General features: G+C 38.1%; 3 protein-coding genes across 5 annotated transcripts in view; 2 read left to right on the forward strand and 1 right to left on the reverse strand.

The window, feature by feature from the left end:
* Positions 1 to 5,551, reverse strand: part of LOC114464400 (forkhead box protein P2-like) — a 111,905-nt gene extending 106,354 nt beyond the window's left edge. Inside the window, exon 1 of one of the 2 annotated variants that reach the window (XM_028448523.1) lies at positions 5,101 to 5,551. The gene's annotated coding sequence lies outside the window, so the exon portion shown is untranslated. The remainder of the gene's footprint in view (positions 1 to 5,100) is intronic. The other variant, XM_028448528.1, reaches the window with a different exon arrangement.
* A 4,625-nt stretch (positions 5,552 to 10,176) lies between these two features.
* On the forward strand, positions 10,177 to 17,870 carry ppp1r3aa (protein phosphatase 1, regulatory subunit 3Aa). Its single transcript, XM_028448522.1, has 4 exons — positions 10,177 to 11,032; positions 13,851 to 13,909; positions 13,995 to 14,095; positions 14,564 to 17,870. The coding sequence occupies exons 1-4, from the start codon at positions 10,284 to 10,286 to the stop codon at positions 17,483 to 17,485; spliced, it is 3,831 nt and encodes a 1,276-aa protein (XP_028304323.1). The 5' UTR covers positions 10,177 to 10,283; the 3' UTR covers positions 17,486 to 17,870.
* Positions 17,871 to 18,051: 181 nt separating this feature from the next.
* LOC114464401 (kelch-like protein 10) lies at positions 18,052 to 25,574 on the forward strand. 2 transcript variants are annotated; one of them, XM_028448530.1, is made up of 6 exons: positions 18,052 to 21,523; positions 22,207 to 22,466; positions 22,873 to 23,356; positions 24,203 to 24,328; positions 24,469 to 24,483; positions 25,538 to 25,574. In XM_028448530.1, the coding sequence occupies exons 1-4, from the start codon at positions 21,497 to 21,499 to the stop codon at positions 24,224 to 24,226; spliced, it is 795 nt and encodes a 264-aa protein (XP_028304331.1). In that variant the 5' UTR covers positions 18,052 to 21,496; the 3' UTR covers positions 24,227 to 24,328; positions 24,469 to 24,483; positions 25,538 to 25,574. The 2 variants fall into 2 exon arrangements, with proteins under 2 accessions (XP_028304331.1, XP_028304330.1); XM_028448529.1 differs by having other exon boundaries at positions 18,052 to 19,277.
* Positions 25,575 to 25,712: the final 138 nt, after the last annotated feature.

Here is a 25,712-nt window from a genome sequence, read left to right on the forward strand (position 1 = left end):
AAAACCCAAAGGCGGGCTGCTGTGGTGAAAACACGGCCATTGTTTGGAGTAGGATTAGCAGCTGCTATCCAAGAGCACGAGCTGGGTGTTCAGATGCTAGAAGAAGATAACACCACTACATTATACTTGGTTTTTACCTCTTCTATTCTCTTTGCACAGTTATATTAGCAAGTCAGACACAAACGTGTGTTCAGGAGTGTGACTGTGAAGCGACCCAAAGTAATGCATTTCTGAAAATGTCAAACGTCTACAATTTGACCAAATTACATTCTGACTCTAAATGCTCGACTGGGAACACACTTTTTTTTTTATTATTGTCCTTTACTAAAAGACACAACCAGTTCACAACACCCCAGTTTGCCTCATGAGTTCTGGACCACCCAACCCCCCCACCCCCCGTTCCCATTTTCCTCCTGTTTTTATTTAGATGAAGGAGACAGAAGGAACAAACCTGAGACCGCCATGACCCTGTGCGAGTGTTGTAACTTGGTCTAGAGCTATGCCAGCAGAAGGCAGCACCATATGCCCTCAGCCCCGAGCTGGATGCTCTTTCTGCAGCCTAATGTGCCTGTCAAAAACCATTACTGTCACCAACTCCCTCAACAACCACACAGGATTTTTTTTTTCCCTCTACCCACAACATGTCTAAAATAAACATTTTCATTTTCTCTCTTTCAGACTTTCTCTGGGTGAAGATCTATAGAAGCTGCTAATGTATGGTCTGAACACTACTCATCAATACACACTGTGACCAAAACAAGCAGGATGAAGCAATGCATAAAATTAAGACTAATCAGTTCAAGACCAATGAATTAAAAAGTATACAATATATTGTCATAATTAAATAAAACATAGCAAATTCTCTGGGTTGTAAAAATGGCTAAAAATGCAGAGATGAGCCTCAGTGCTGCCTCTGATAAGCTTTAACTGTTTTCTAGTGACTAACAAATGGCTAAACGCAGTCTGAGCAACACTGACCTTGCCTTTTACCATGACTGACCTTCTATATTTATTCAATCCAGAGCAAGACCCCGAACCGACTTTCTTTCCCCCTCCCACATGAGGACATTGTCTCTGTGACTGTGATTTTAAATCATACTTACTATTCCTTCTCAACACAGTGACCAGCAAGAAAACATACAACCGTTACAAAAAGTGAAATTGAAGGCAAAAGACTAGGGCTGTCCTGATACAACTTTTTCAGTTCCAATACGACACCGCTATTCCATCCTTGAGTAATAGCCGAGATCGACCCGATGCAATACCAGCACAGATCATACATACTTTTATTTAGAGATGTTCGATATTAACTTTTAACGCCTTTTTTAACCTTAACCAATACTGATATACAAACACACCATCCTCCAACCAAATTTTAGGTTACATTATCTATATATATTTACAGTATATTTCCATAGAATTAACACATTATTCAAACTTTTATAATGATGTCCCACTGGATATATTCCATCTAAAACAACGTGAGTGCAAAATAGGAAAAATTATTCCACTTCAGTAATGACAAAATGTACATTATTATTTTTAAAATGTTGCCTCAAACAACAACACATATCAGATTTTCAATATCAACAGAAAAACCAATACCGAAGTCAACAGTTATTACATTTTACGGTAAATATCAGCCGATAGATTAACTCTACTTTTATTACTTATTTCGTATTGGGTAATGCTCGATAAACTGACAAATTGATGTTTTCCCAAATAAAGAAATTGAAATCTGAACCTTAAGAATGTTCTACAATTAGAAGACCCTGAATAAAAACTCAAATTAATTCAATAAAAACTAAATCTTTTATATCAAAGATAGGATATGTTTTTTTCTGCTGATATCGGATCAATATCTGATATCAATATCGGATAGGGTCCACCTTATAAAATACTGAAATGTGGGACGTTAGTGTGAGTTGATATGACTGTTATTCAACAAATACAGTTTCCTAGCTGATGGATAAGCATGTGCTACAGCCCAGCCTGTGGTGTTGGCTCAAAGTGGTCCAGGATAAAGACAATGGTCCTGTATGAACCTGAAAAACGCATCTTACCTTTATTGTTTTGTATGCAAAACGATATATTTCCATTTATTTGCAAGTCGTTCCCTTTTTTAATCTGACTCACTGATTGTGCACATCTCTCCAAATATTACAGACATATTGCTTTTCCACAGATATACCTCCCTCCACATATTATTGCTCAATGGATAGCCTACAAACTGGCCCCAACCCTAGCTTCACAAAGTCACAATGAACCCGGTCGACAGCAGCGTCTAGTTGGGCTTAAGAAGTGACCCAGAGCGTAACTAAAAAAGTCTGAGCTGTCTCAAGACTCTTAGTAACTGGGGCACACAAAACATCATTACTGCGATGTGGATAATTACAGTGCAAAAGGGTGGCCTCTTAAGCATGTAATACACTCTTTTATCTTAAAAAGTCAATCTCTCCGAGCCTGACAGCTTGCAGCATATGATCCTGGTAAACAAATACTTTTGCACGGCACGAAAGTGCCATTAAAGGCCAAAACTGTCAACACAAATTCCATTCTTACTGGGGCAAAGAACCAGAGAGAGAGAGAGAGTGGGTGAGGGAGAAAAGGAGAGGGTGGGAGAAAAGAAAGAAAAAAAAAAAAACAAGGACTTGATCACAACTGGTTGGTTTAACTTGCACAGAGGTTGTCATGGAAACATTTCTGTGAAGTTAACAGGGATAAGACCAGAGCACATGCCATTTAATTGTCTTTAGGTTTAGTAATGAGGCTCAAATCAGGTAGAGATGAGACACACCTGGGAGTTTGATAGTTCGCTTCCCTGACATGTTAAAGAAGGCCATGCGATACACAAAAACTCATGGTTTTTCTTTAACACTTTCTCTCCCCGAAACGCTGCAACACCTTAAGGGTTGAGTGAGCAGTCTGTTTCATTACAGCAGTGTTGGGGGGAGGGAGGGGGAGAGAGAATTCAAAAGCTATAATCTAGAAGTGAGCAAACAATTCTTTACTCCAGAAAAAAAAAAAAAAAAAAAAGAAGAAGCAATGATTGGATTTAGACACTGAACCATCATTTTGAAACTACATTTCCTCCTTTTCTTGCACCGTAATTAGAAACACTCTCAAATCCATACAAAACGATGTGTATTCAAACGGGTAGTGCTCCAAACGCAAAATAATTTCATACTTCAAGTCAACTAAGAGTAACAATTTTCACATTTTCAGATCAACTCGATAATCAACCGTTGTTCACTGAGCTGAAAATGCGAATCATAATTTTGATAAATGATTGAAACATATGACAGAGAATACACATTAATCCTGTGGAGGACATTCATTTTCCCATTACCATAATGTGGAGCACGACCACCGATGATGAATGCAGCAATCAAAAAAATGGACATCGAGTGGAGAGAGCGGCTGAAAAAAATCTAAATAAAGTGAGCGGCTCCAAAACAGCGGCCGCACAAACAGCAGGTCTCTCCTCCACCTCTGCTGCTGCTGCCTTAGGAGGACAAAACTACGCATCATGTGACCTCACTAACCACGCACATAACGCTTCTGACAACAAGTAAACAAGAAAACACGAAAGGGTGATAATAATAATAAACACGCTTGGAGAAATGATTACAGACAGGCACGTCAACAAAGGGGCTGATTGTGCACTGTCGCTGACATATATTTCACAAGGGGCGCATTTATTGCTGCCCGGCCTTTGAAGAGTGAGAGCTGCTGAGTGAGTAGGGGGGTGGGGTGTGTGTGTGTGTGTGTGGGGTGGGGGGGGTGGCCCACACCTGCATGACTGAGGAGGGAACACCTGTGCACCCTGCGGCTGGAAACGAGGAGGGTCCATCCAGCTAATCCAAGGGCTGAAAACTGATCAGAGGACATGGGCCCCGTAAGAGTCCTGCACCGTTCCTTCACAGTTTTTAGGTCACGTAAAGAGAACAAGTGACCAGTGACAGTCAAAAGAGATTTACATTTTTGATTTTTTTTTTTTTTTTAAAGAACTTTTTTTGGTCTTTTTTTTTTTTTTTTTTTAAATATCAATGAAAATGGTTCACCAGCTCATTTGGATACTTGAAAAGACGGAATATAAAAAGGGAACATGCAACTACGGTAAGGTGCTGACTAATGACTAATACCAATTCAAAGACGATGTACATCAGTGATTCCCAACCAGGGGTCCGTGTACCCTTATGAGGTACACACTAGAAAGATTTGTCAACTTAATTTTTAACATTATCGGACATTTTTTATTTTTATTTTTCTAACATTTTCCTCATCCATCGATAATAAATTGTCGCACACTCTTTAAAATACATCACAATTTGAAGTTCATGATCTAAAGTGGCCAAAACATCAGAAATGTATAAATAAAAGACTTTAATCAAAGGTTAATGCTGGACCAGACATAGGAAAGGGTTTAGATGAGCTAATAACACAAATAAACAATACATAACATTAACTACTAAGGAAAAAGGATAAATGGGACAAAAAAGACATCATTTTCAAAACTAAAAGTAATTTTTTGTTGTTTTTAAATAACCATTCACACACACTTTTGCTAAAGTTACGTGTTTGACAAAAACACCCAATACAAACAAAACTCCTATAAATATATTCAAGTAAGTATGTCAAGAGATTATTATCCAATCACTGAGGGAATGTGTAAATTAAAACTGGCTTAGATGAAAGAACTGGACCAAAGCAAAAGGGATATTTCACAAGAAATAAACGAAATTATTTAATAAAATTTTCATATTTTGTATTATATAAAATTGTGAAATAATAATAATAATAATAAATGATAATAATAGATTAAAAAAGACTAATGACAGGTTGTGTTTATTAAGTCAATTATTAGGTCAAGAACTTCAAAAGCGTTCAAAAACTATTTGACAAATTTAAAAAAGAAAGCAAAGCATGAAAGGTAAAAAAAAAAAAAACAATTAAGTGCTGTGCACGAGACATCAAAAACTTGTCATGGCACTTCCTAATTTGAAACTGAGGTGAAAAAACTCCAAAGCTTAGGAAGGAAATTGAACTCTTTGAGCAGGAGAAATGGAAAAAAAAAAGGAAAGAAAAAAAAAAACTTACCACAAGAGGAAAGAATACGTCGGGTATCTTTTTACCCTCTCGCGGTGGAAGCCAGAGGCACGCGCCGGGGTGAGGAGTCGTTTCTTCCTCTACGGTTGATGTGGAGATGTTCGCACGTGACCGTCCAAGTTCACCATAACGCGGAGCAAACGAACAACAAGGCGCAGAGTAAATAAAACACGGTGAAATATTCCTCCGCTGGGCACTAGTCTGTCTCTCACACAGAAATACACACACACACACACACACGCAAACACACACGGAAACACACACTCTCTCCTCCCGCTGTCTCCAGTCAACGCTGCTGTTATTACTAATGCAACAGAGGGGAAAGCAGTACACCGAGCCCTGTTTGAATGACGCGCAATGCGAGGAAAAAGAAGAAGCGGCTTGTTTTTTTTCTCTTTTTTTCCCTCTTCTTTTTCTTCTTTCAAACACACACACACACACACACACACATCAAGCCGAATCCCAGCAAGCAAGTAATATTTGGGACTAGAACCCAACCCCCCCTCAGGGGAGGCACTTGCTTGTGCGCGGAGGTGTGTGTTGTTATTTTTGGAAGCACTGCGACCTCGTGTGACGTCAGGGCCACCTGCTATGTAAACAACAAAAAGAAGTATTTTCACAAGTTTGTTTTTTTTTTTTTTTTTTTTACCTTTTTTTGGCCTTTTTTTCACCCCTCGTTCAGGTGTTTTGAAGTTGCTGTTGTACTCCTGCATGTTTTTGTTTCTGTGAAATAAAGTGATATAAACGTCCGGTAACGGGACGGTGTCTAAGCACAGCAAAAACCACTGCGCGGTGACTGATCACTGAGCAGCTTTCACAGGATCTATTCACTTTATTTCAAAACCATTTTAAATACATACATTTAAAATGGCGTTTAAAAGTGCTACAATACACGATTATTTAACTTTATTGATTTAGGATTCATTTGTTTTTATTTTTTTTGTCTATATATATTAAGCACCTTGAATTATCTAATGGCATTTAAAACAATGAATAACAACTGATGCATTTTTTTTTTTTAAGCGTAATTTGACCAAAATCTTCATACATATAACACAAAGGTTCTGGAAGGCTTTATGCTCAATCTATGCTATGGTTCTATTTAATTAACTAATAATCAATAGTATAGATTGTCAATATTGATAAAGGTAATGCTGTTACGTATTCATGCATATTAACACTTTGTTAATATAATAATGCAATTGCAAGGTTGGAAGCATTACAATTATTTTACGAGTATTGAAGCATATATATATATATATATATATATATATATATATATATATATATATATATATGCATGACCTGCTTTGGATGTGATACTTGATATTTAAGATGCTTCAATACTCGTACAAAATAATAATAATAATATATATAGAGATATATATATAGATGCGAGAGATATATATCTATATATATATATATATATATATATATATATATATATATATATATATATATATATCCTCTTATTCGCGCCTTCTTTACCTTTTTCTCCCCAAAGTCGCAGCTATGCCTTTAACAATAAAGCAAAACTGTCATCAACAGCAGTAGGAAACACTAAAAATAGGAAATGTACCAAAAATGTATATATTTTGTTTACTAAATATAAAAAATACACACACACAAAATACATTTGTAATGATAAACTTTAAATTGATTTATCAAAATAAATGTAACTATTGATATATATATATATATATATATATATATATATATATATATATATATTGATATATATATATATCACAATGATGACAAATACATATTCATTTATTTGTCATCATTGAGTATTTTTTTATCATTTATATATATATTAAAAAAAACAAAAAAAAACAACCGTTTTTTTCATTTGTGTGCATGAACTCCTTCATCAGAGTAATATCTATATTTATTGTTGCCTCATAATATTGTTTACCCATTGTGTTCTTTCTGTAGTCATGTCTGCATCTAATGTTCCGTTTGAATGTGTAAATCTGCAGCTTTAGTCTGCAGTGAAGCTAAAACACTGATGAACTAACTGTTGTTTGTTATAAATGTGGGAAAATAGTCCATTAAATGTAAATTGGAGGATGCAAACCTATGATTATTTGCTGCCACCTAGCGGACATTCTTTCCCCCACTGTATCACCGTTCATTCAAATAGTCACAGTTTGCGTTTGAATTTTTCCACCTGTAAAATCAATAATTTCCTCTTTTCTATTTCTCCATACTCAACAAAATAAATAAATAAAATTCCTGCATTCTGTTGAAATAAGTTTTCACTGCTACAAACAGATTTTTCAAAACATTGAAATGTAGTTTACCTGCTCTCTAATTTGATTACACAGTGCCATCTACTGCAGTGATTTAGACACACATCTTGTCCTCAATCTGACTGTTAGGAGTGCAATTGTTAGTATTTTAAATCATTATAAACCAGTCTAATTACTATATATTAGCTTTTATTCCCTTATTGATCAAATATCATCCTGTTTCATTTATTTATTTAATATTATGTTTTAAGAAAACCAAAACAGCAAATAAAAACACAAGTAAATATATTCATCTACCACAACCAGAAAAGCACTTATCTCAATGTATAGCTGACACTGAATTTCAGGGGGTTATTTACATTGTATGCTTAAGATTGTCCACACATAAATAATCATGTTTATAGAAAAACTCATTTGTTGCAAATTACAGTAAACCTAAAAACTAAAATCTAGAAATAATCTACAAAGAATTATAAGAATAACAGATCATTAAAAATTTTGCCTATAATACTTGAATAAAATAAATAGAATAATTTAATTTAATGAGGTAGAAAGAACACAGCTTTAATTTGGCGTGTGTGTGTGTGTGTGTGTTTGGTAATACAACAAAACAACAACAAAAGTAACCAAAAAAAAAGGCAGAATTCATTCATTACATTTGTGTGTTTGTTTGCTTGTTTGTTATGGTCAGGGACATTTTTAACCAATATTATTCCCAAAACACTTTATTAGGTTTAAATACTTGTAATTACATATCAATTACCAACAGTTCTGCATTTATTATGAGCAGAGTCAATGTTTAGAAGCTCAATAGTGGTATTTTAAAGTCTTTACACTGGCTCCCAGTCAGCCTCAGAATAGACTTTAAAGTTCTGCTGCTGGTGTATAAATCTGTGAATGGGTTTGGTCCAGAATACATCAGTGACATGTTAGTCAGGTATGACCCCAGCAGGTCTCTCAGATCTATGGACACAGGTCAGATAGTGGAGCCCAGAGCTCACAGTAAACATGGTGATGCTGCTTTTAGTTGTTATGCTGCAAAGAAGTGGAACAAACTGCCAGCGGAGCTGAAGTCAGCATCAGATGTGAACATTTTTAAATCAAAGTTAAAGGCACTTTTTTTCTCTACTGCATATGATTGAGAGAGAGATTTTTTGTCATGTTGTTGATGTAATGATGATTTTACTGATGATTTTAATTGATTTTACTGATGATTTTAAATGTTCTTATTGATTTAAATGTTCTTATTGATTTTAAACAATTGAATGTTTTATCATGTAAAGCACATTGAGTTGCCTTGAGTATGAAATGCGCTATATAAATAAATTTGCCTTGCCTTGCCTTGCCTATAAATGACTAACAATAAATGACTGAAAATGTAATAAATATTTGTTGGTGAAATGTGCGTTTCCAGTGGGCAGAATTTATTTTTTTATACAAATTAAATGTGTGTGTTTATTTGCTTGTTTGTTGTGGTCAGGGACATTTTTAACCTTTTATTTATTTTTTATCAAACCACTTTATTCAGATAAAATACTTAATACTGTAATTACATACAGTATCTAAAGCAGCAGTTCTGCATTTATTACTGAAATAATCAATGTTTACATTAGAAGCTTAATAGTTGTATAAACGCAGATACAGGAGTAAGCATAAATGAAACCAATACAAACCACTTTATTAATAGAATAGAGTAGAAATAGAATAGAATAGACCTTTATTAATCCCCAGAGGGGAAATTCATATTTGCAGCAACAGAATATAACAGTAGAGCGTAAGAACAAAAAATAAATAGTAAATTAGGATAACAGTGTAAAATACAGCAGATAAGGCTGCACGATTTTAGCTCAAAACAAAATCCCATTCTTTGACTTTGAAAACTTGATTTCTGATTTCGATTTTTTTTTTCCACTTAAAAAAAAAAAAAAAAAAAAAAAGACTGGATTTAGTTATTGCGTGTACTTTCTTTGAATTGAAAAACTGAAAACAAATGTCTGTATTGGGAATAAAGGGCAACTGCTTTAACAAAGAATGTTAAATCCCCTGTCAGACTGATTAAATAACAACTTGCCAACCAATAATGAATCCCTCAACATTTTAAAAAAGAGAACCTTGCATTAGAAAAAAAAAAAAAAAAAAACCTCACACAAAATTCACATTTAAAAAAGAAAAGGTTGTAGCGGGGGTCTATCACGTTAAACATGTGTTTGAAACTTGTTTTTCAACCGTTTGTAAAGGGAGAGAGACTATTGCCGTGATTAAACGGGAAAATCGATTTTCCTATTTTATCCCCCTCATTAAATAATCCTATTTTGATTTTGTATTGATTAGTTGTGCAGCCTTAACAGCAGAAGAAGAAGAAAAAACACAACAAATGTGCAAATGACAATTTAGGACATGGATGGGGGGGGTTAAAAGTTAAAGTTGAAGTAGTTAAGTTAAAACACTTGTACTTACATATCTATTACCAACAGTTCTGCATTTATTATGAGCATAGTCGATGTTTAGAAGTTTAATATTAATGCAGATATAGGAGTAAGCATAAATGAGTGAAAATGTAATAAATATTTGTTGGTGAAATATGCGTTTCCAGTGCTTTGAGTTAGCTTATGATACATTAGAAGTTTAAAATATTTAACCTCTGATTATGAACCGCCTGTTGTCATTTTTATGGTTTAAAACTTTGGTTTCAGTCATTAGTTCGCTTGAGGCCAGCGAGTTAAAAAAAGTAAAAGTGAGAGGATGAAAGCGTGACTCGTGTCCTATATCTGACCTATTATTAGGCCTAGCTCAGCCTCAGAGTTCTCCTGTAACCAAACTCGTCTCCCTGCTCTCCCATCTGCAGTATCAGTGCAGCCAGGCCAGACGCTGTGTGGTCCGTGGCGCCCTCAGAGCAGGAAAGGCAGACAACTACACAGAATGGACGCTGTTTGCTTCCAGTGTTTGCAAGATGACATGGCGTCGGTAAAGGATGAGGAAGAACCGGTGGAAGAGGGAGGATTGAGTAGATCGTACTCCACAGACGAGGAGACGGATGACGATTCGGAGCCAGAACCTCCACCGGTCGCTCGTAGAAAAGTGTCGTTCGCAGACGCCTTTGGCCTCGACCTGGTGTCAGTCAAAGAGTTTGACAACATTGACCTGAGTGAGTCAGAGGTGGTTCAGTGCAATGATAGAGAGAGAAAGCACTCACTGGAGGAGTTCTACATGTCCTGCCTGTTCTCTGTGCCTTCGTCCCAAGCCGAGCTCCATGAAAGACTACACACTCAGATGGTGGAGCTGGAGAGCATCGAGCTTCTCCCTGGTACCACCACCCTCCGAGGCAAAATCAGGGTGGTCAACCTCTGCTACAATAAGCTTGTTTACGCGAGGATAACCCTTGATCGATGGAACAGCTACTTCGACCTGTTGGCCGAGTACGTGCCTGGGTCCAGTGACAGGGAAACTGACAGGTTTACCTTCAGCTACACTTTAGTTCCTCCCTTTGAAAGAGACGGAACCAGAGTGGAGTTCTGTCTCCGCTATGAGACTTCACTCGGCACGTTCTGGGCTAATAACAAAGAGATGAACTATGTGCTCTTCTGTCACCAAAGAGGATGCATAAAGGAGACTGAAATGTCTGAAGAGAGTGGCTTTAGGAGCAAGAGGAGCTGTCTCCGAGCTATCAGGTGAGTACAACGCAACCTTCTCTAACCGACCTTTGATGAAAGAAGTCACATTCTCCTCTTATATCAATAATAAATGTCGCATTTTTAATAAGATCCAGGGCTTTATTCTACAAAAGGAAGCCACCATTAAAGCTTTTTCTTATAACCGCCTGCCAGAAATGAAGTCTGAGCAACTAAGGGCCCAAGCACCTTACATTCACTGTGGACGGGGAGATGTTGAAATTTGACACAGCATGGCTGCTCTGCTTCCACGCTCCACTTCTTATTCTCATTAAGTGAAGTCCAAAAGCAATATAGTGTGCAGGCTGAGCCATTGTGTGTTTACAGTAGGCTCTTACATAACTGTGAAAGAATGAAAGTTTGGCCTGCTGAGTGCCCATGTATGGTCAGGTGGCAATGCTGCTTCTGACCTCTTTGACATCAACGTACACACAGGATTACTCATTATTGTGAGCCTTGTTGAGAACACAGAAATGTTCCTAGCACAATTAAAGACCACAAGTGTATGTGTAATAGTTTATGTTTGACTGGATTAGTACCAGAGCAGGTTAAAGCCTTGTAGAATAAAGAGCAGATGTTGGCAACTGGCAATTTTTCTGCAGAACCCATGAAGTATACGCACGAAATGACAGAGAAATACACAAAACAACAGCAAAAATACGCAAAATGACAAAAAACACCATACAAAATGACAAAAAACACCATACAAAATGACAAAAAAAAATGTGAAATTTACTACATACACACAAGACAACTACAAATATACACAAAAATAATAGTAACATTGACAAAAATTACTTCAAAAGCACTAATTCACAACTAAATAAGCACAAAATGAGAGAAAAAATTACAAAACAACGAAAACAAAGTAAAACCTTTGTTGTTCCCTGAATTAACACTCAGATCGGTCATTATTCTAAATGTTGATATGAATGTTGATAATGTGGTCCCCGCTGTGATAAAAGTTGCCCACCTCTGCCTTAGAGGCAAATGTCTTATATGTTGTACTTTCAACATGTGTGCATTATACTTAGAATCAGAATCATGTCATTAAACCCAGAGGGGTAGATAGAACGGCAAAGAGCGGCATATTAAAAAACAACACTAAAAATAACTAGAACTACAAGCAGTTTTAAAAGGGGGCCAGGCCTTCCTGTGTGACTCCGCCCCCTGGTTTTGCAGAGCCCATGGAAGTACGCCACGAAGGATGACGAGCTTGGGGCGAGAGTCAGGACACAGGCCAACGTGCCCTTTGCTCTGAACACGTGGATATAAAGTTTATGAAGATGTGATTTAAGATGTGAAAGTTACAGGCCAAAATGCATTTGCACCCATTATAGCGCCACCTAGTGGTGCACTTTTTGGTATGGGTGATCTGTGTGCTCTTCAATATATAATCAGTAAATTTCACAGCACTCGACATAATAGTATAGCTGAAATAAATGTATGTTGTTTATGCTTCTAATAAGCCACGCCCACTTTGATCAATTGTGATTAATTTTAAGATATGGCCTCAGGAGCGACCCAAGGTCATACCCACAAAATTTGGTAAAAATTACCATTTAAGAGATATACAGTACATTTCTCATATTTGCAGCACCCCCTAGTGGCCCACATTATTCAAATGTGGCTTATTCTCCCACAGTCACATGCCAACCAAGGATCTCATATTTGGTTTTTTTAGCATTTATTTTGAATAAAATATGCAACAATTTGCATATGTATAGCTAGCTAGAAAACTTTACTCATTAATAATTTGCGCATATTTTGACCGAAAAAAAATTATTTACTCAACTTTAGACTCCCAAAGGAGGAGTTTGAAAAATTAGGTTTTCCAGTTTTTGCGCCAAGAAAATTACAGCCTAGCCCCAGGTGATTCAGTGCTATTCAGGGAATCTGTGGATATTAAGTTTTTGAATGTGCGACATACGGTGTAGGAGTTATAAGCCAAAACACGTTGACCTAGGTTATAGCGCCACCTGCTGACGGACATATGTAAGTTTTTCCGTCTGAGGTAAGCAAAGGGGTCTGGCCCTCCCTTGCACGGTTTAGCCTACAGCACCACTTGAAAATAATAAAAACCACAACAATTACAATAGGTTTCCCAGCACCACTGGTCCTGGGTACCCAGCACTGCGGGCTTGGAACTTTTATAATCATACACACGAAGAAAAAAGGAGCAAGACTACACAAAGAAAATGTGCAAATGAACGATAAGATGCAAAAACATAAAACATTAATAATGATTACAAATAAAGAAAAGTTTACTGTATATACATATGTAAACAGATTAGATGCACAAAAATACATTTTAGAGTTCTCCAAGAAGTAAAATTAAGTTGCTTTGATTTTCCTTTGAAGATCCCTCTTTAAATAGGACACTGTTTAAATAAATAAATAGTTTTAAATCACTTTAAAGCAGTTTTTTTTTCACAACAATTACAGTTTTACCTCCCACAAAAAAGTCTTGTATATACAACATCAAATACAATAAGAATTTTGAAGACTAAAAACTGCTCATCAGACGTGGAAATCTTATTTTAAGGCACATTTGTTGCCATGATAGAAGTACCGTCAATCTCCCAAGTCTGGTGGTTCCCACTCTCACTCCTGGTGCGCTGCAGTGCTGCATGTTTGACAAGTTTCCTTACTTCAACAGGCTTGTTAGAGCTTTCTGTAGAGCTGGGTGATGACACATTCATCTTTGTATAACTTGCAACCATCTGGGACTGAGTTTGACCTGTATTGCCCCAAGCAAATAAATACATAAATAAACAGAGAGGAAGTGCAGGTATTTGACTGTTTTGTTCTACAACAGGAATGGAGGTGCAGAAGAAAGAACCAGAGAGACCATTACCAAGGAAACACTTGCTGGGGGTGTGTATAATACATTGATCTATCTGAAAATGTTTGTTTCATGTGAGCAAGCAAACTCAAACCCTTGTTTTATCACATTTTGTAGGACTAGAAGAACGATGTAAAAAAGAAAAGGCTGACAAAAAGACAAGGAATCAAAAAGAGCAGGTGCAATTGTTGCATAACCCTAACGACCACAAATCTATGGTGAGAATCCTGTATAATTTTTACCTTGAACAGACAAGGGAATAAACACCAACTGCCCCAAATAGCAAGCATTCCTAGCTGTAACGCATTGTCACGTGGGCCCAATGAAACAGAGCTCATTTCTGTCTCCAAACAAACTTTAACACATGCACGTATCTTATTTCTGAAAAGCTTTAAAGAAAACTGATCAGAGTTATGCCTACGTGCTACTGCACAGTAGAGACAGTCGGTAGGCAAGAAATGACACTTGAGAACATGCAAGTTAAACACTTAATTAGCAATGAGAACATGCAAAAAAAAGAGGGCTCGTGCTTGTGTTACAGTGCATTGCATCATCACTGTTATATACAGATTTAAAATGTTTGCAAAGCTAATATTGACGTACTTGTGCCTTTTAGCTTTATATGACTAACAGTTCAAGAATAAGCTACATTTCACCTGACTTTTTAACTTTGACCTTTTTGACAGTTGGAGAATGAAAAACGAGATCATAGTCTGGAACATTTAGCACATGCGCAAGACTGCCTCCCTCAAAGTCAAAATCGAGTACCACGGACGGTCACTCAGGGTGTAGCCTACCGTCTTAAAGCCCTGGATTCTCTGCCAGATTCACAGGAAGACCAAAGCCAAAAGACTCCACAGGTCTTTACCGACCATCAGATAACCCTACTTACACAGAACTGGAACAATGAACCTCAGCAGGTGGAAAATCCTGGTATGGAAGACATCTGGGCTGGAGAATCACACATTACCTTGTCGAAAGTATCAAGAGAAAACACTTATTCTGCTAATAACACCTGGGAGAGCTTTCCTAAGAGTACAGACAATGGCAACAGCAGAGAACCCACTGTGTGCAAAGTATGGCAGAGTTTTCTTAATGCACCTAGCAGTGGAGACCATTCTGCCATTCCAGAGTCAGCAATGCAGCAGACAGCAACATCTCCCTCAAATAAAAACGACCACCAGATTCAATATACAGCAACAACTCAAAAGTTTCAAGAATTTCAAGTGGGCGCAGACACACCCACACCTTTACATGTGCACACCTTAGCTACATGTCAGGGGCTGTCAGACTCTTGCAAAACACTGTCGGCTAATGTTGCCTTTAACGCTAAGGACCACCAGTCTGCCAAAGTATGTGACAGCAGGCCAAGGGATGACAACGCAGCAACACAAGATGCATCCCAAGGGTCACAGAGTAACTCCGTAATAGACACTCTGCTGGAATTTAGCCTTAAGGGGGCACCGCCCGTGTCCGAGGGCTCTGTTGACAGTTCAACAGAGTGTCACACGTCTGCCGTCTGGGAGCTAGAAAAAGACAGAATAATAGGAGGAGCAGAAAAAATAGGAGACAAGACCATAACATTGCACACAGCTGACTTAGTAACAAGCTCTGGGGAGTCGGAGACAACAGACATGACAGCAATGCTAGCGTCTCAGAATGCCACTGCCGGTGATAGGATCTCAGTTGGAGCAAGGCTCCACGAGGGTCTTTCTTCGAGAGGGGAGGGCAAGGTTACAGGTACTGCATCCAGTGAGATGGATGACATGCTGGCATTTAGGGAGGCAATCAGCCTGGAAATAAAGGATGGGGCAAGGGATGTCTTTTCTGCATCTAGATGTGGGACGAAAAAAGAGGAGGAGATATTCACACCACAAGAGGATGAAAAGTCTCTGAAATATCTTACTGAAATGTGTTGGGAGAAATTCAAACTCAAGCAAAATAGTGAAAATACATTACAAGAAGAAATGAAGGGTGAAGTCAATGTACAATCTACACTTGTTCATCCAAGTGATTTTCAAACAAACCAAAAGTGCAGGAAAAACAAAGACAGGGCACTCGCTTTCAATGATGATAAGACAGTAAATAGTAATACAATGGAAGTATTCAATACAAAGGAAACTTTCTACGATAAAGCGAGCAAAGAAACAGAGAAATGTACATGGTCAGGCCTCGAAACGACTTGTGTGTTTGATGAGAAGGAATCACATCATAGTGAGATATCTGGACAACCAGTTTCAGTGGCTTTGTCATTACCTAATCAATCAATCAATCAATCAGCAAATGAAGAGCAATGCATTCAAGATAGGGAGTCCTATTGTGATGGAATTGTTATGAATTCCCAAGAGTTTGACCCATCAAGTCAGGCGGTGACGATCAAATCCCCAAAGATGGTGAGGGTTGTCCAAAGTGACCACCTAAAATGTAGATGCAGTCTAACAGATGACCCAAACGTCATAAAGACTTTACAACCAGAATGGAGTCATTCACAAGAAGTGATGGAAAGTAAAAAGGAAGACGATGACAACACAAGCACTGAAGAAGTAATGGAGAAGGAGAGTCTTTCTACGAAAGATACTTTAACTCAATGCCAACCTGAGACATCACATCCACTCAAAGATTTGATGAATGAAGACAAGGATGAGAGCGTGAGTAGTGGAAAGCTGAATATAGAAGCAACAACAGAGCTGATGGGTAATGTTAGGGATTCTCAGGAGAAAAAGGGAAACACACTCGCTGAACTTAAAGAGCACAAGTTGTTGGCAGAAGTTGAAATGTCCTCACCTGTTGAATACGAAAAAATATCCAGAGGAGAAAAAGATCCCATTACATCAGAAAACCCAGTTTCACTTGAAGAGATAGAACCAAGAGTGGAAATGATTGCCATTGAAAGATTTGGAGAAGATTTGATCAGGAGGATATGGGAAGACATCTTCAGTCGAGAGCTGCAGGGCTTTTGTATGGACAATACTGCTGTTACTGGAGTGGGATGTAGACAGGCAGACATTGCACACGCTGAGGAAATTGTTGTTCAGGAGTGTATACAAGAGCAACCCTCAGTAACTAATGGATGCGAGTGTTCGTCAAAAGAGAGAAATCACTCTCTCAGTCAACAAACTCCCATTTTCTCTCAACAAAAGACAGATGTGAGTTCAAGTGCTTATCCCAGTCAGGATCTTTTAATCTCTTTTGCTTTTCAAAGGAGATGCTCACTGACCGAAACAATTCTTGCTCTCGGCTCTATAACAGATAGGGAAAACTACACTACAATGACAGAAAGATCAGACACTTGTCAGGAGACACCAAAGGATATCTTCCTCCAAGATAGTTTTAATCGGTCAGCCCTTCCATCTTACAAGCATTCAGAGTCATCTTTAGGGAACGCCAAAGAATCTGAGGGTGTTGCTTGGAGGAGTGTGTTATACATTGTCTTTCACATAACCAGGTTTCTACTCTGTGCCTTGTTGGTGGGCACTTTCTTCACCATCCTTTTTCTTTATGATTTCTCAGTGTTCGTCAGCCTTTACTTCTTCTCATTGTGCTGGTGGTTTTATGTGTGGAAAATAAACAGAACGCCAGCAAAAAAAACTAATGGTGAGGTCAGGTGAGTTTAGTAATAATAATGGGAAGCTGTAAAATAGGATGCAATACTGCACTTTAGAAGACTGGATTTGTGTGCGTATATGTGTGTGGTGGCTGGTGATACTGTCTGATTGCATTACCAGTTTTGAAACAGGTAGAAATCTAGTGCATGCAGTACTGTGGCTCTCAAGGATCGTAATAGTCTGCCTCTCCTTTAAAAAGCCAATGCAGTGATTTTCAAACTCTGTGAACACAAGAATCAATAAAACACTTTTCCCCCAGATTCTTTTGTTTGCCTTTTGCTGCATTTGCTTTTGTTTTGTGAGGAAGGTACATACTTCATTCAAACATTCAAAACAGAATAAAGCATATGCACAAATATACACACACTTTCAAATTCACACTCATTTTTTGCTTTTAAGGCCAGGCATTTATTGTGCCACAGCTCCTTCTGAGTCACAGTTAGGGGTAGAAAGGATAGTAAATGAACATTTCATTTCCATTTTATTATATAACACATAGATGCTTGTGGCAAATCTGAGATAAATTTTCAATATTCTATTACTACTATCACTGTTAATTAGAACTACTGTATATTTGTTTTGTTTTTTGGGTTCATAAAAAAAACATATAGAAATGATTACTTTTCAATTATTTTTAATCAGACTGTGTTGTAACATCATTTAAGAACGATAACTAACTGCCAATACAAAAGGTTAGTGCGTCACATATTTGCAATATAGAATAAGAACGCAAGCATAAGAAGAACGCACTTTTTTTTAAAAAATTACACATTTGAAGGTTTTGGAGAGCATATTTACTAGGTCTTGGACTGGCCAGCCTCATGATTTTCCATCAAGACCATGTGAGACCAGCACCAATCTGCTATTCTTCAACTTTATTAATGTGAAAGTGAAAAGAAACTCTTCCTGATTAATTCCTGTTATTGATGTTTCTGCCTCCTTGGAAATCTGATCCAGAGCCTTATGTGTCAGACACCTGCAAAAACTCGCCCATCAGTCCATCATTATTATGTTCAGATTTTAAAATTAATTCTGGACTTCAAGTGGCTTTTGAATAATTACAAGAATTGTCATTTTTATTATTGCAAGAATTTAGCTGAACAAATTTGTCAAGATTTGATGTTTTTTGCATTTTGCGCGATGAAACCATTGCAGACACCTTGTTTTTGTCTTTGTTTCTTTAACTGTTCAACCTTGTCTCATCATGTTTCAAATATAATTGTATGGGCTTGGCTTGTCTTGATCTTGATTCAGTCTCTATTCCCAAAAGCTTTGGTCTCAGTGCATTCTATCTCTGGCAAGTCTTGGGCTTGGATATTGTTGTCTTGAGTACAACATCCTGCTGCTTCAGTCCCAAAATGGTCTTTATTTTAATATGGTCTTTCAGTAAGTATACTTACTCACAATGCAATCCACCAAAGCACAGATATGGTTTAACCTTCCAGCAGGCACCATTCTACTCCCTGTGTGGTGAAGCTTTTTCATCAATTAACACATTTTCTGTGTCCACCCCAAACAGAGTGCTCCCCTTCTGCAACTCTGTGTGCGTTAAAGTGGCTGCCAGCTTGGGTGACGCTGCAGTCCAGTCGAAGTCACTTGATCCCAGCCGGGGTATGATGACCTTTTGTAAATTGTCTCCAATCCCATGCTTGCTCATTTAGCAAACTGGCCAGAAGCCAATGTTGGCATGACAGATTGGCTCCTCCTCATAAAGCACAAGACTAGGTGGCAAGTAGAAGAGATGAGAAGAAAAAGAGAAGAAATAATTGAATCTCGTCAGTGCGGTTACCTGGAGGTATCAGGCTACTTTTATATTCTAAGTGATGTTGCATGCCAATGAGCAAGGCATAGAAATCAGTCAGAGATCCATACTGATGGGGATGCAAGCTGGCAAGTTTAAAAACTTGGTTTAAACCAATCAATGAAAAAGTAAAAAGGTGTACATTTTAAAAAGTAATTTATCGTCATGCAAACTATAAAACTGTAATTTAAAGACAGTCAGATAGTGTTTGAAAGTCTTACAAAAGTTAAAAAACTTGACCTTGGTTTGCACCATAGCCTAAAAAGGTTTGTGAGACGTTAGAGGATGACTCACTTGGATCACAATCTGATTCTTGTGACGCAGATTAAAGTTTCATGTTGATCGCACTCCTGTCTCACATTACAGAGCACATACAGGAGGGCCGTGTTGGCATTTGTTGGCTAACTATCACTGTTACGTGTGAAGTGTCCCCAAGTGTACTTGCAGCATAGCCACTTGTCATTAGCTGCAAACATGGTGGTGTAGTGGTTAGTGTGGATGGATATACATACAATTACACATGACAACATGTAATTTACTGTTATTAGATGTCAAACAAATCTAATGTTCTGCAATAGCTGTTGAATAAAGTGCATTAAAGATCTGAATTTCATAAATAAGACCAACTGGTAAAGCAAACTGAACAGGGTTTAAACTCAGCACCTCTTCAACAGAAATTAACTGGATGCATCATATAAACAGCCAAGTGTCTAATCGAAATATTAACATAAAACACATCCCAACTCAATCATGAAAATTAAAAATGAATCTATCACCAAATGGCAAAAATATAAAGAAATATACAATATAATATTGATGTTTAATAAGATACAATCAGTTAAAAGTATTCCCAAATTCTGGGTAATTCCAATAACTAATTCCCATGAATAGTTTATGCATTTTAATATTACCAAAACTTGTGGAAATTCACCAGAATTGTTCCTTCAATTTGCAATGCAGATCCCGATTTAAATTTGTTTTCCTGTCATGCATGTGCATTTTGGTTTTTTCCTGCCACAGCCCTAAAACAGGCATGATTTGTTAACTGTGGTGTTTCCATTTTGGACTGTAGCTTTAAATGCGTGAGTCTGTTACAGACTGTCTCTGAGCATTAGCCCTGTGATGGATAAAATAGATGATAAACATGGAACATGGTGCAATGCTGCTTTTTCCCCACCAGATGCTGATACAGCCCTGCTTTTGAAAGACCCAACATTCTGTAGGACTGAAACTGAACATAATGGGTCTCTTGATGTGCAGGCGGGGGTTTGTATATAGATAATACAATAAATAATTCCCATGAAAAGTTTACATTTTTGTTCGTTCCCAAGCTAAAATTCTCATGGAAATTTAACAGAACTTTTCTGCACCTCTGCCACCATAGTCTCGACTCTCCTTCTTCTCCCCGTCTTCTCTTACAAGGATGTCCATTGAAGTCCATTATCTTCAACAATCTAAAACACACAGACGGAATAGAAAGACGTTCATGCTGATGATGTTTTCATGTTATTCCTGCATATAAAATTAAGAAGTAGCCTCTTCCGCCTCTCTTGTAAAAAAACTTTTATTTCCCATTAAACGTTGCACAAGGTGGATGTAATTTGCTACTTTTACACCATCATGGGGATGCCATACAAATAGCATGAAATTCAAATTGTGTTGCTTGTTAAAATAGTACGCTTGCCCCAGTTGAAACCCATGAGCGTTTGATGCTGTGGATGTATTCCTTGGTCTCTGCGATCTGAAGAGAGGACCCATGCACCAGTTCTTCGCTCCAGCAGCAAATGTTGTGGTTAGTCAATAGCTGCGTTTCGTTTCCATCACCCTTGGAAATGCACAAAATCTAACTAGCGCAATAAAACCTGGTAAAGGAAACACCTGAGTTTTGAAAAAAACACTCAAATATTGCAAAAAAAACTTTTTACGCTTTAATGAGGAGGAATTTCAGACATTTCGATATTGAATTGTACCGCAAAAGCACTATGAAAACACTTTTTCCTCAAAAACACATCACAGAATTTGACGTACATGGTCACATGACATGAGGTACCTGGTCACATGACCACTTCACCCAGACAAAACATGGCGCGGTAAGTGTAAACAGAGGAGACCAGGACATTTCTTAGCATTGGACGAATTATTGCTGCCACATTGGACGTGAAACAACAACGGCCTCCACCGTCTGGAAAAAGAAAGGTTGGAGGTCAATAATAATGTGTATCAAGGAAGTGGGACGGCATGTGAGTATTTCATAGTTTCTCACCATGACCACTGAAGAATTGCTGTTTTTAGAAACTTATCTATTGCATCCAGACACAGGAGATAAATGGATCTTTTTACCAGTGATGCGCAGTCAGGGTAGGCAAGGTAGGCAGTGCCTACCCAAGGGTGAATTGATATTTTGATTATTTGTTTTGATTCTAATATAATTATAAATTATTTATTTTTCTATTTCTGATGGCCTACAGAACCTATAAGTTTGAAAGTGTCATCATTTTGTGCATTTCATAGCAATTACTAAACAGCGCTATTTCCTGGAACGGCTGCACACACTCCGCTGTAAGGCAGGAGGAGGCCACACCCTCTCCCAAAAGCACACGGCTGCTCTGCCTCTGTTTTCATAACGTGTTTTTATTGTTTTGTGTATTTTTGTTGTTTTGTGTGTTTTTGTTGTTATACAATTTTGTATATTTTTGGTTGTAATTTTGTATATTTTTCTGTATTTTTGTGCATTTTTATTGTCCCTTTGTGTGTTTTTGGAGTCGTGTGGCCCCCGGGCCCCCAGTTGCCCATCTCTGATCTAGCACATGTTGAATATATTTACATGCAACACAAAAAGCTTCCTCAGGTGGTAACCACGGTTACCTTGTGTTTACTACTGATGAGTTCTATTTTTTGTGTTCTAAACTGCTTTTATCTCCAGGTCCGTTCCAGCATTCTGCGTTCATCCTTTGAAGTGGTTGCATTTCCTTTGTGTGTTCTGAGACGATATATTGAGAAAACTATTCTTGTCAGAATGAATCGTAAGATTTGGGCCATCGCAAGCACGAATTTCATGACTTCAGGCCCCACACCCAATGAGCTTCGCCTTAATAGACATTTGTGTGACGCTGTCATCAAAGTTGGAGATGTGGAGTTTCCGGTGCACGAAGTCGCCATGAGTGCCTGCATCCTGGACTTCAGGTGGGTGAATTGAAAGAAATTTGACTTCATTGAATTTAGGGAAATTAGTAAAAAGAAGCCCAAACTTTAAATAGGTTTTACATACAAACATTTAATCTGAATTATGAAGAAACATTGGTTCAATGCATCAGATTTGATCGTATTTTCAGTTCATACACAAAAACATAAAACATATAGAAAGCATTTATAACAGTGGTTCTCAAATTGTGGGGAGTGACATCATTTTTTGGAGGGTGTGACGCAGTGACGTGCAGTCAGGGTAGGCAAGGTAGGCAGTGCCTACCTTGAGGGGGCGACTGAAAAAATGTTAGATCCACTGATGTAAATTATTTCAATTGATCTTAAATACATAGAGTATGTTATTCTTCCTCACTAATCCTACATATCTCTCCTTCTTGACCCACAGCGACCTGAACGTGGAGGGGTCAGACACTGAGCACAGGGTCTTTGTGATCAATGATGTAACTCCTGAAATAATGGAGCAGATCATTGAGTTTGCATACACCAGCAATGTCAGTCTGACCAACGACAACGTTTTTGATCTGATGATCGCAGCTGACCGCTACCAAATATCGAGCCTTCTCGACGTCTGCTCCAAATTCATGGACGATCATCTGAGTCCAGAGAACTGTGTCAGGGTGTGGCATGTGACCCAAATCGTTTATTTTCCCGTCCTGAAGGAAAGGGCGTTTCGCTTCCTGCTTGATCATTTTGAGGAGGTTGTGGAATTAGAAGAATTTCAGCAGCTTGAAGTGTATGAGCTGGATCAAATCCTGGACTGTGATAAATATGATGTACAGCAGAACAACAAAGCCGTTGAAATCATCAGTAAGTGGGTCGCCCACAAGCCTGATGAACGATGGGACAGCATCCATACTTACTTATCAAAGGTAATTGTAACGTGTTTTTTTAAAATCATATGAGCTTTTAGACAGTGTTTTTTGATTGTAAAGGGCAATTTGGAGGCTCATCGCTATGAAGGTTTTCTTTAATTAAAATGCCTTTAGAGTGGCCAACCAGTAGACTTGTTAGCGTAAATGACAAAACTGATGTGGATCAACAACATGATAGCAATGGGCCTGGGCAACATATTGAGATTCAACATATATCAAGATTTCTATTTTAGCAATAAGGAAAATTACAAAATCTCCTATAACAACTATTTTTATTTCATAGTTTAGTCGCTGCTTTGGCTATTTCTCAGAACATGAAAAGCACAGTTTGATGGATTGCTGAATGCGTCCTAAACCAAAACCAACCTCTAAACAAGCCACTACAGAACTCACTCACACATGTGAGTTCTGTTGTGGCACAGTTTAACAAATGTACCTGTGTGGCATTTTTCATCAACAGATTTAACCCTGAATTATATTTCTGGTAAGACTTTACTGAGTTAAAAATATCAAAATTAATATTGTTTATTGCCATTTTGAGAACAAATATTGAGATATTAGTTTTGGTACATATCGCCCAGCCCTAGATAGCAACAAACATACAAGAGAGTGGGTTCAGATCTCGATCTTAATAGTTGTTTAGAAGCTGTAAACAGACATCTCGAGGGTGTAGATGAGCTAAAGCAGTTTCTTAAAATACAACCTTTAAAAGGAGACTTGTTGAAACATACAACATTTTCATTGAGAATAACCTCAAACCCAGGCATAGGGATTGAGAATTGTGTTCATATGTGGATGTTTTTAGGCTTTTCTAATAATGACTTTTGCTTTCCTGCTATTTAGATCCGACCATCACCGGACTGTTAAGACTCACTTACCTCCAGCTCACCATGTTAACCAATGATGTGATGACATCTAATGCTGATTCCTTCATCTTACAAACCACTATTGAAGCGCAGCAGGCCTGGTAAAACAACCAGAGAGACAGGGGACGGGACCCAGATAAGCAAACTGCTTCTCTCGTCTCCTTTTTCGGCATGTACAAAAAAACAAAAAAAGTGAATGTAACCATGTCGGAAATAAACTGAATAAATAAATAAAAAATAAATAAAAACAGTGGTGGCTCACTGTTGTGTGCTGCCTCCTTCTCCCATATGCCTTTCCAGTACTGTTCAGTTTCCAGCCTTGGAGCCTTGTCCTTGATGTACTTAGATTGGATCTGCTCTGTTATTGTTACCCTGCCACTGAGCGTACACTTTCGCTGGTTGAGTTGCGAACAGACGATTTACTCGTCTGGCTTCGTTGTCTCTCGTGTATCTCTTTAGGCGTCTGGCCATGGCTTGGAGCCTTTGTTTGGCAGTTTCCAATGCTTCAGGTATGGGCATCTGGCTGTACCTTTTGGGTGCTTGCTTTTTCATTGCACCTTTCAAGGCCTCTGTCAATTGACTCAATTCTCTCCGTGCTGCCTTGATGTTAGCCCCCAGCCTTCTTTTGGGTATTTCATCTCATGGTTGCTCTTACGATAACTACTATACTATATATATATATATATATATATATATATATATATATATATATATATATATATATATATATATATATATATATATATATATATATATATATATATATATATATATCAGACCTTGAGCACCAGAGCAATAGAGGCCCAGATCTATCACACCAGACAAGACCCCAGGTGTAGACTGTGCAAAGAGACCAATGAGACAATCCAGCACATAACTGCAGGGTGTAAGATGCTGGCAGGGAAAGCTTACATGGAGCTCCATAACCAAGTGACTGGTATAGTGTACAGGAGCATCTGTGCAGAGTATGGGCTGGAAACCCCAAAGTCAAAGTGGGAAACACCTCCAAAGGTGGTAGAGAATGACCGAGCCAAGATCCTGTGGGACTTCCAGATACAGACGGACAGAATGGTAATGGCAAACCAACCAGACATTGTGGTGGTGGACAAAGAGCAGAGGAAAGCCGTTGTGGTCGACATAGCAAAACCAAGCGACTTCAACATCAGGAAAAAGGAACATGAGAAACTAGAGCAATACCAGGGGCTCAGAGAAGAGTTGGAGAAAACCTGGAGGGTGAAGGCATCAGTGGTGCCCGTGGTCATTGGGGCACTCGGGGCAGTGACCCCCAAACTGGAGGAGTGGCTCCAGCAGATCCCAGGAAATACATCAGACATCTCGGTCCAGAAAAGTGCAGTTCTAGGAACAGCAAAGATACTGCGCAGAACCCTCAAGCTCCCAGGCCTCTGGTAGAGGACCCGAGCTTGGAGGAAAAAAGAGACCGCCCGCGGAGGGTGAGGAAGAGTTTTTTTTTTTTTTTTTTTTCTTTT

The sequence above is a fragment of the Gouania willdenowi genome, chromosome 6 (assembly GCF_900634775.1).
Source record: "Gouania willdenowi chromosome 6, fGouWil2.1, whole genome shotgun sequence".
Classification (NCBI taxonomy): domain Eukaryota; kingdom Metazoa; phylum Chordata; class Actinopteri; order Blenniiformes; family Gobiesocidae; genus Gouania; species Gouania willdenowi.